Below are 11,710 nucleotides of genomic sequence, written 5' to 3' on the forward strand. Positions count from 1 at the left end.
ACTCTTCATTAAAAAAAAGAAAGGAAAAGAACACAGTGTGTGTTGAGTGTGAAGGAAAGGAAGAGCAGGGCATAGGGGCTGTAAGCTCATGTGGCAGAGTCTCTATGTTCTGGATTCTGGGCCTCAAGCCCCAAGCTTGGTTACAGAGTCTCCTCCTCTATACAGATGAATAGACCGAGTATGCCAGAATGGCATAAGACTCTGATTGACTAGACAGAATAAGTCCCCAAAACAGGTTAGGCTGTGAGAAGTGCTATCTCGTAGGTAAAATATAACACTTATTTTGGAGGTATATAAGATGTCTAGTGGTCAGTGACACTTCTTGTGATGTTTAGACACTGAACATACATGGAATATAAATAGTTTCAAACATGATTTCTATGATTTCTAAATGGTACTATACAGAGAGTAACTTCTGTTATTCAGTTCAGATTGTACTTTTAGAAGAGTTCTTACAATTAGTGGTCATATGTCAGTCAGTAAACAATAATGAAATTTGATCAAAGACCATTAGTATAGATATTTAATAAACATAGCAATGAATGGAAAAAGTGTGATGCAAAATTCTTTTCTTACCTGATGATACTGACAAAAGAGATGTAATGCCTAGGCCTATAGTTTTTCTTAAAGTGCTGATGTAATATAAATATTGTCAATTTGACTATCTAAGAATGGTTAATTGCAAGTGAAATGGTACTGTTCAGGCAATTACCTCAGTTGTCATTTGGAATTCTTTCAAAATACTTGGAGAGTCCTTCATAATTTGTCAGTCATGTTTTATGGAATTCAATAAACGACAAAAGCAATATTAAAGCCATACATATTGATGAAGAGTAAAAACAGTGTGATGCAAAATTCTTATATTGCTACTTTTAATCACAATTTTATTACACAGACAAGAGGTAACAGGTAACCTTAGAGAATCTCATCAGAAAATAAAGCCTGAGTTCACAATTGAAGACTGAATGTCTACATAAAAAATATAGAATATTTCATAAGAAAAAAGAAGGTAAGACACTGTTAGTGTGACACTCCAAATTATTTTATGCAGAGATTATTTGGTACTCTCCTGACCTTGGACCTGGGAACCAGCTGAATAGGTTAATATCTCAGGTGACACCAGAGGGTGAACATCCAGTTTCTAAGGGTCTGGTATCACTTTAGAACTACCATTCTGGAGGAACTTCTCATTAACCAGTACTTCCTGGTAAAACAGTCAGAAATTTATATATTTTTGACTTATAATCCTGATTTAGAGAAAATCAAAATTGTCTTTCTGACTCCATAAGGCACTTTTCCCCATGGTCACATTGTTCTTCCTATCAACCTCAGCTCCTGTATCTGAGCCCACTTATCTCCATTCCCAACACAGTGAGAAGTGTCTGAAGCTATGTGTTCTGGGTCCACTTGATGAGAGACTGAAAATAGTCATTCATGTCTGTTTATCCACAAGCATCATTTCCTTGTTACTGCCAACAAAGACAAAGTCTGGTTTGTAGATTGTAGACAGAGCGCTCGAAACAATCAAGGCAGATATCTGTAGCAAAGGAGACCACCACAGGCTTCCTAATTGACCTGAGTGTATCCATGAGCTCAGGACACAGTTGAGAAAATCTCTCTGGGAGAAAGCCACCCATGTCATTATAGCACTCCAGAGGGGCAGGGTACAGCTCCAAGGTCAACTGGCTTAGACTGGCTGTGTGGTACAGAAGGTCCTTCAGGACAGCCATGGAGATGTCATTTTCATAGAAATTGACTTTGGTTAGCTGGGAGCATTGACTGATTGCAGGCAGCAGAACAGTGAGCTGGGAATCCTCCATCTTACAGTGGTCCAATTCCAGGATCTGCAGCGTATTTGCAACACTTTCCAGAAGAACTCTGAGATTCATAAGACACAAATCTGACAGTTCCACACCTCTCAGGGTCAGGTGTTTGAGAAGAGAGAGGCTCTGACACTGGGACAGGGAACTTACGTCTAACTGTGTAAGCTGGCAATGACTGATAGACAGGGTTTCCAAGGGGACCTTCAGGTACCTAGGGAAAGGAAGAGGTTAGGTATGGCAAATGGTAGTGAAGTATATTTTGGGGGGTAAAATAGAAGTAGAGGATACCATATGTGCCAAGGTTAGTCTAGCATATGACAAAAGTTAATACCCAAGAAAGCAGGGATTGGAGTTTGCTCATTTAAGTTGCACCTAGGCTGAGGCTTGTCACCAGCAGTGTGGGACTGGCTCAATTCATTGCTCAGCAGCTCCTGACCTATGCTAGCCACATCATCCTAGACACACAAAGGAAGGACTAACTCAATATTTAGAGAAATTTCCTGCCAAGCCAGTTAATCCCACTCTTCCCAACGAGTCTATGTCCCTGTTAACAGTGCTTCATTCTGCCTCTCACCCTTAAACCTAGTGTTAAATATCTCCATCTATCCATCCCCTACTTGGGCTCAATACAGCCTTACACAATGGAAAATTAGAGGCGGACTGATGCCTGTTCACATAGCTGCTAAGCACCACGATCAGCTGGGGAACTTTGCATGTGGGATTCCTCTCTATCAGTGTCTTACTCTTGTTATCTGCCCATTAGATTGGACAGGATTTCATGGAGAAATCACATCCTACCCTCACTAGATCTGACCCACCCATCTGGCCTCTTGCCTTAGCAGCTATTTACACATTTCCTATGCCAATTAGGCCCTCTGTTCCATGACATTCATATGAAACCTTAATTCAATTCAAATGGAAACAAGACTATATGTAGATATATTCTGACTCATTGATTAAACAGTGGCAGGCAAACATCAGCTGTCCACTAACCTTTCATACAAAAGAGAATCTGTTAAGAGGAATAGCTTTCTATATTTCCTTACCTCAACAACTGTTTCATGTGGTCAGCGAGAAAGTATATATCACTCATGTGGAGATGCTGGAGACAGTTGAGTTTAGAGAACTGGAGTATGAATTTGTTGATACACTTCTCCTCTGAGTCTGTGAAAGTATGGTCCATCTTCAAGGTATTTTTGTAGATCCTTGCTAGAGAAAGTGTGTGAATATTCCTCATCTGGCCCAGATGTGGTGAAAAACATGCCAAGGTAGACACACTCCAGCCTAAATTCAGTTCCAGTTTCTCTATGTACTCTGCCTGTAATATTTTCAAGATCTTCCTGATAGTGCAAATAGGTAATGTGCAAATCTCCATCTTTTTACAACACAGCTGTAGGGAATTTTTTCTCTGCTCAGCCCACTGCAGTATGTATGTTTGGTATGCATCCAGATGGAACCAGTAGGAAAAGTCAACTACCACCTTCAAATGCCTCCTCAGTGCATATCTAGGAAGGTCCTTCCCTATCTGCTTCTTATTCAGGACCTGTGGAGAGCAGCGACCATCTTTTTTTCCAGCCCACATGTTCCAAAAGTTGTGGTGCACATTCCGCAAATCAACCACTTGAAGTTTCCACTTCCTGGGGGTAAACATAGAAGTTTCAGATGAGAATACATGGCCCAAAACACATTGTTTTAATTCCACCTCTCAAACGTTAGCTTCTTTCCTACCTTGCTCTCTGTCTCCTATACGTATAAGCCTTTTCTGTGCGGAGTATCCAAAGTAGGACCTCATGCAGGCTGTGGACGTTCTCTTTGGCTGAGCTACATCTGTAGGCCTCTGTCTTGCATCCCTCCATTCAGTTTACTCAGACTTTTTACCTGTGACTACTTTGAGTGTCTTTGAAAGCAGTGGGGATAGGCTCATTCTGCTGTGGTTATATCTGCACTAATCTGCACTAATCTTTCCTATCAAGGCTCAAAAGTGATCAGGGTCTAGCAAGTCTTCTAAGATGATGCCATCAGAAAACTCTGACCTAATGTTGACCATATTCTCTCCCTGACCAAGTGTAACTTCCCTGAACTGGAATGTATTACATTCTATAGTACTTGGTTCTCACTTACCTAGGGTGACCCTTCTGAGTGAACAGCATATCTAATCCATCCAGCACAGCCTGCAAGGTCTCCAGGTGGGGGTTCTTCATCAAGGCCCCCACAGGAAGACAGGGGAAAGGCCAGAATGCTACCATTGCCTTTAGTATCTTAAACTGTCTGCCAGTGAAGGCCTCCATGAACAGTGTTGGGAAGAGCTCTCTGGGCAGATCCTGCAGACCAGAGATGGCCAAGGACTCATCCTTCAGCAGCCTCTGTCTTAACAGCTCCAGCAGTGTGGGTGGGTCCTGGAAGCTCATCCTGTTGGATCTGGAGTCAGAAGGATCCTGAAGAGACATCCAGGAATGAACGTATTTTCTGGCTAAGTTTTAGCAAGTCCTATTTCTCACCTAGCACAGAAATCAATTCCGGATCAGAATCAGTACTCTGGCAATGGTTGAGACCTCGGTTTACCCCATTCCACTCACTGTCTTGTGATCTCAAGAACAATGTCCTCTCACTTGAAACATGGGCTGCTTCTCCCAAATACAAGTTGGTACACAGTCAGCATTGCCCCATCTAATTCCAACCCCACTGCTCTTCTAAGTCCACTCCTCCCTAGAAAGGTTGAACCCTGGAGCATGGAATTGAGGACAATTGTTTTATGGCAAAAGGACACTGATCACCTTTCAAGGCCCTGGAAAAACGTCGGTGGAAATGTTACCAAGTAATATAAATTCTGCATTCAGCACATTTAACCTGCTTGGGAAAAGCTGGGGAGAATCAATGCAATGGATATCATTCCTCATAACTTTTTAAAGTTTTAGAGCTTGGTGTGTGGGTGTACAGGTATGTCATACTATTTTACAGAATGAAGCAGGGGGTTTTTGAATCCTTGCCAGCATTATTAGACAACTAGACAGTGTCTCGCATATAAAATCAAAACAAGTTCACAAGCAATTATAAAGTCAAGTAACTGTGTATAGGGCATCTGGAAAGAAGGTACACTGAGATGGAGTTACACATGGGAGAATTTCCCATGTTGTATTGGAGTCTAAGGGAAGAAATAATTCAGAAAAAAAATCTTTAGCAATGTTTGTATTTGTTTCCTTTTGGAAATATGGACTTTCTTGCACCCCAGGCTGGAGAAATTGGCAATGCTGCCAAGGCAGTGCTGGATGGAACTCATCATGTAGCAGGGGTTTGCCTCCAACTCAACATCTTCATGGCTGTTCTTAGGACTATTGTGATTGCCTGTTTTAGCTCCTGTACCTGGGTACTAGGCTCTACTTTTAAAATATCACATGGATGCCAGGAATAGTGGCAGGGTCCATAATCCCAGCACACTGGAAGCTGAAACAGAAAAATTCTAGGTCTGTCTAGTATATATAGTGAATTTTTAGTATAATCCATTTTGGAGGTATCAAAAAAGCAATATTTTAAGCTGGGTGTCGTGGCGCATGCCTTTAATCCCAGCACTTGGGAGGCAGAGGCAGGCAGATCTCTGTGAGTTCAAGGCCAGCCTTGTCTACATAGTGAGTTCCAGGACAGCTGGGGCAACAGGGAGCTCCTGTTTCAAAAAGACCAAAAAAAAAAAAAAAAAAAAAAAAAAAAAGCAATTTTAGGGACTGTTATTCTCTTTAATTAAATTAATTATTTTTTTTGTAATTTCTTTGGATTTACTTTTATTTTATGTGTATGAGTATTAATGCCTGCATGTGTGTAAATGCACCTATTTCGTGCAGTGCCCATGGAGGTCAAAAGAGGATGTTAGATCCCCTGGAACTGGAGTTATGGGTGGTTCTTAGCTGCTATGTGGGTGTAGGATTTGAACCTGGGTCTTCACAAGAACGGGTACTCTTAACCCCTGAGCCATTTTTCCATTTTTTATTTTTCCTCTTATTTTTTAAGAAATGTTTTTCTTCTCATTTCAACTGGCCTTGAACTTACTACATAGACCAGGCTGGCCTCAATTTCATGGAGACACATGAAATTGTCTCTGCCTCTTAAGTGCTGAGATTAAAGACATGAGTCACTATATCTGGTGAGTCTCCTTTTTCTGATGGAGGTCATTTAATACTGAAATTTGATCCAGTGGCCTGGCCTGTGCTGGAGGACTATTTTATGGCTGAGCCACATTCCTGCTTATCTATATCATTTCATTTTATATAGTGACAAGTTCTGTTCCTGTAACCCTGGCTAGCCTTGAACTGGGGATCTGCTTTCCTCAGATTCCTAGTGCTAGAAACCTAGGACTGTGTGAACAGCCTACCTGGCTTTTTAGTTTCATTTTAGACAATGTCTTACCTAATTGGTCAGATGAAACTGGCTACATTCCTGTATCCTCAGACACCAGAACATCTGGGACTTATGGCTTATGTTACCAAAACCCAGCTTCAGTATCTTTTTCAAGCTATAGTCAAAAGGAAATTTCGATTTAGAGTCACAAAACCATAATCCATGAAGTGTAAATTAGGGGATTACAAACTAATTACATTACAATGAGTCCCCTAACTCAAATCCCAGCATGGGGAAGAGGATGTACAGATTTAGAAAGTCAAGAGCAAAAGGCCACCCTGGGCTGTATGAGATCTTATCTCAAGAACTCCCAAACAACCAAACAAAAAGGTAAATTATAATCCAATAGGCATTTATCATTAAAATCAAACTAAAGCTAGAGAAACAAATTCTAAACTTCCTCTCTAAGGCATTGTATAGCTATGGTCATGAGATGTATGTAGCTCAGGTGGTTAGAGTGTCTGATATGCCCTGGGTTCTATCCCACCACATAAATATGATAAGGTGACAAATCACTATAATCTATATTCTTAAAGTGGTAAAGTGAAGAGAATCAGATAGTCAGCACTACATGCTGAGTTCAAGGCCAGTGGGTTGAAAACTTGTCACAAAAAATAAAGAGCAGGAGAAGTGGCTCGGCAGTAAAGAGCAATTACTGCTCTTCCAGAATATCTGAGTTAAATCCATGTCAGACAGCTCACAACTTTCCGTAACTCCAGCACCAGGAGATCCAGCACCCTCTCTGCATGCCATGGGCACCTGTATACATACGCTATACACTCACACATACACGCACATAAATAATGAAAATAAATCTTAAAATAAAAAAAAAATGAAGAAATTTTATCCAGACATAAAAATATAGTCATAATAATTAGAAAGAGGTGACAAAAGGTGGTTAATTTGTGGTCCTCCTCTCTTACATGATTTCTAGTGCAACATAGTCTGTAATTTATCCTGTCTCCTAAAAATGAAAGAGCAAATTTAACTGACATAAAAGAAAAGTAATTCAATACATTTGAGTAACTCACAATTATAATTCCAGTTAATTGGAGCCTGAAAGAAGTGAATTGTTATGAGTTCAAAATCACACTGGGCTGGAGTCAAACTCTGCCTTTAAAAAGAACAATGTAATTGTTGAAATGGTCCAGTGCATGATAGAACATGCTGATATTCACAGCATTCAAGAGAGTCAGACAAGAGGACTTGATTTTTGAGCCTAGTCTAAGCTGCATGCCCAGTTCTAGGACAATACATTATAGTAAAGCTCTGTCTCAAAAATTCAGCAACAGGGGCTAGAGAGATGATTTAGTGATTATGGACACTTGTTATTCTTCCAGAGGACCCAGGTTCGATTTGTAGCACTCACATGGTGGCTCATAACTGTCTGAAACTCCAGTTCCAGGGGCTCCAACATACACTTTTCTTTGCATGCACATGGTGCACTTACATACATGCAGAACATGTATACAGGTAAAACACTCATACACTTAATAAAAATAATAAATATTTTTTTTTTACTTTGGTCTTTTTGAGACAGGGTCTCCCTGTAACCTCAGCTAGCCTGGAACTCACAGAGATTCACCTGCCTCTGCCTCCCAAGTGCTGGGCTCAAAGGTGTGCATAAATAAAATATTTTTAAAAAATTCAGCAACAATGAAATTAAACATTTGAGATGAAGGTTAACCTGCTTTTAGAATAAAACTGAATATTTTGCACTTGCTCATTGGAAGAGACAGAAATCGGAATTTCCTGTTTCTCTTGAGTCTAATGTCTCTAAATAAGACAGAGTGTCCTGTTGAAGGTAGAGGACTTACCAGATACAGGCAGTGATGACCAGGGTCTGAATCCCAGTGCAGCCAGGCTCTGATTTCTGGACCTGTGTTCTCTTTTCTGGCTCCTCTGAAGCTTCTATACACCTTTCTACTAACCCCTCCCGTTTCCATTCCCACCTCCCAAACACAAACTCTCATTTGATTGGATGTCTGGGTCTCCACCCAGTTAATACTCTTTGGGATTTATCTTTCTGTAGATTGAGTGACTGATTGAATTACAAAGCTTTTAGTGAAAACAAAACTAAAACAACAAAAGCAACAATAAGAACAAGAGTAACACCTGAAACTAAGGTGAAGGTCAAGAAACATCAATTGATTTACTCCAAAGGTTCCTTTCTTTCTTTTCCTTCCTTCCTTCCTTCCTTCCTTCCTTCCTTCCTTCCTTCAGAGATATTAGATCCATCATTTTCTCCCTCCCCCCTTCCTCCTTCCTCCCTCCCTTCCTCCCTCCCTCCTTCCTTCCTTCCTTCTTTCCTTCCTTCCTTTCTGTACTTAAATTTGTATTTTTAATTTTAAGACAAGAGTCTTGTACTTAACCTAGATTTGCAACTCCAACTCTCAGTAATCCTCCAGGCCCCAGCATTCTCACTGCTAGGATTAATGTTTTGAGCCACCACACCTTGGTGAATTTATGTCATTAACATTATTCTAAGTGTAAATCAGTAAAAGATTTAATCTGTTCATGACAATAGACACCAGAGAAAAAGGAAGCTGAAAGTATCATCTTCAAATGACCATGTGACCAATATCTTGCTATAATCTAGAATCAGATATGACATAAAGAACTGAAAAGGATCTTCTGTCAGTCTTCAACTGTGACAGCCCCCAGAAAACTGAGGCAGGGGGAAGACATGAGTCCATTACTGTTGTGGAACAGGTACAGGGAACACATTAAATATAGTAGAGTGGTGCCTAGCATGCTCTAAGCCCTGGTTCTGTCAGCATCACTTCGTAACCTAGGCATGTTTGGACATGTCTATAATCTTTGAACTTGAGAAGGTGTGGCGGAAGGATCAGAAGTTCAATGTCATCTTCTGCTCATAACATGTTTGATGCCATCCTTGTCTACATGCAATCTTTTTTTCAAAAACAATTTTTAAAAATGTGGCAGGGAGAGACATGCTGCCCTTGGTCTCCAGAAGGTCGGAAGTGTTTCAAACAGGATCAGCTAGAGAAAATGAAAAATATAGAGCTGATCCAGAATAGGGACATAGGCTTATGATCTCAGCATGAAGAATTTTCCACAAGTTGGAGCTACCCTTGGCTACATAAATGAAACCCTGTCTCAATTAATCTACCACAAATAATGGGTACTGGGGCTTAATGCCAGAGAATATGTCAACTTTCAGACCCCGGAAAGCCTGACATTTGAAGCTGTGAAATCCCGGAGTGTGGGAAAGCAAGCAAAGGACTGTGTCTCTGGAACCATGGTAATAATCACCTGCATTATTTCCTTCACTCAGGGTCTTTCTTACATGGGTCATCTCCAGGCAACCTTGAAACTGAGATATCATTCTCAGCACTTTGCCTAGAAGAGCATCATCTGAGGCAGAAGGAAATGCTGACATGATTCAGACAGCTCTCCCTGGCATTCAGGAGGCTGAGGCAGGAGGACTGCAAATTCAAGACTTGATCAGCTACAGAGCAACTGGAAGATGAGATCACAGGAAGCCAAGGCAACTGGGAAAAACCTTGACTCCAAATGAAAAAAAAAAACTTTCTAATTTATTTTTTCATTTATGTGTATGTGTGCATCTGTGTGAATCTATGCCACAAGTGTGGTCATGCATACTTAAGTCTGAAGGAGTGGAGCAATTACCCTGGAGGTGGAGTTAAAGAAGGTTGTGAACCAACCAGGGTGAGTGCTTGGATTTCAACAGGAGTCCTCTGGAAGAGCAGAAAGAGCTGAGTCGTCTCTGCAGCCTCCAACAAAAATATTTTTAAATGGCTGCGGATACTGCTGTGCAGTCAAGCACTCATGCACCTGCTTCTAGCTTCAATCCTTAAGAATACAAAGAGAAGGGATGGAGAGATGGCTCAGTGGTTAAGAACACTGTTCTTACAGAAGACCCAGGTTCGAATCCCAGCATGCACATGGCAGCTAACAACTGTCTGTAACTCCAGTTCCAGGGGATCCAACAGCCTCTTCTCTTATCCACAGGGATTGCACAACATGGGTGCTGTGCTGGATAGCTTTAGTGTCAACTTGACACACCCAGGTTGAGGGACCCTCAACTGGGGAATTGCCTCCATTGGAGTGGCCTGTGGCCATGTCCATGGGGCACTTTCTTGATTGTTGTGTGATATGGGAGGGTCGAGCCCACTGTGGGTGGTGCCACCCCTGGGCAGGTGGGCATGTGTTGCATAAGAAAGCAGGCTGAGCAGGGGCCAGGGGAGCAAGCCAGTAAGCAGCGTTCCTCCATGGCCTGTGCTCCAGCTCCTGCCTCCAGCGTCCAGCCTTGAGTTCCTACCTTGGGCTCCTGGATGAACTGTGACCTGGGAGATGTAAGCTAAATAAACCCTTTCCTCCCCAAGTTGGTAGTGGTCAGAGTGTTTTGTCACAGCAATGAAGAAACAAACTAAGACAGGTGCACTTATCTACATGCAGGCATAACACTCATACACATTAAAAAATAATAAATAAAAAGTAAAAAGAAAAGAATACAAAGAGAAAAAAATGTATGTCTAAAGAATATTTGAAAAACCAGTTCCATGAGTGTGTGTGTGTGTGTGTGTGTGTGTGTGTGTGTGTGTGTGTTCTGGGTACCAAACAATATCACTCACTGACTAACTATCATGGATTACAGTGTTAAACCCTGTCTTTAAAAAACATATAAATCCTCAAAAATTAACTTTGGTCCAGACATACGGCTCAATGGTAGAGTACTTCTCTAGTACATAACAAAAATACTGTATATGTATGTGTATATATGTATATATGTTTACATATATGAGTATATAGGTGTCCATATATAAAATCTTGCTTTGTAAGCTGACCTATTCTGAACTCACAATGTGTTCCCAGGCTGGTTTCAAACTTCTGCTTTCAGCCGTCCTCCTTCCTCCAGTCATTTAAGTAACAAAATTAAAAGTACCCAACATCATACTTGGCCCTTTTCTTTATTTGTTAGCTTGTTTATTATATTATTTATGAAGTGGGAAAGGGCCAATAGGACTTTGAGTGATGGAGACAAGAGGATCGGAAGTTCAAGGCCATGTTTGGATAACAACCGGTTTAAGCCCTACTTGGAATACATGAAACTGTCTCAAAACAAAAGTCTACAGGCAGGGGATGTAACTCATTGGTTGAGTACTTGTCATTCTTGCAAAGGAAGCAGGTTCAGTTACCAACTCACAATGGTAGCTCACAACTTTGTGTAACTCCAATCCCAGGGAGTATGGCACTGTCTTCTGGCATTTGCAGTCACAGTGCACATGCACATACAGGCAATCATTCATGAGATAAAATTAAATAGCACTTGAAAAACAACAAAAGAAGCTAAGAGTGGTAGCACACACATTTAATCATAATACATGGGACTAGAGGCAGATGGATCTTTGAGCTTTGTTAATTCAAGGTCAGCCTGCTCTACCTAGCAAGTTCAAGGCCAACAATGTCTCAATAAATAAATAAATAAATAAATAAATAAATAAATAAATAAATAA

The 11,710-nt window shown here is 40.9% G+C and overlaps 1 protein-coding gene across 1 annotated transcript; it reads right to left on the minus strand.

Moving 5' to 3' along the window:
- Positions 1 to 1,466: 1,466 nt before the first annotated feature.
- LOC103746841 (PRAME family member 8-like) lies at positions 1,467 to 4,231 on the minus strand. The gene is made up of 3 exons (XM_008849136.1): positions 3,945 to 4,231; positions 2,870 to 3,460; positions 1,467 to 2,034 (listed from the first exon to the last, which is right to left on the minus strand). The coding sequence occupies exons 1-3, from the start codon at positions 4,229 to 4,231 to the stop codon at positions 1,467 to 1,469; spliced, it is 1,446 nt and encodes a 481-aa protein (XP_008847358.1).
- Between the last annotated feature and the right edge of the window lie 7,479 nt (positions 4,232 to 11,710).

This window comes from Nannospalax galili, unplaced genomic scaffold, assembly GCF_000622305.1.
Source record: "Nannospalax galili isolate Female #2095 unplaced genomic scaffold, S.galili_v1.0 scaffold140, whole genome shotgun sequence".
Lineage (NCBI taxonomy): Eukaryota > Metazoa > Chordata > Mammalia > Rodentia > Spalacidae > Nannospalax > Nannospalax galili.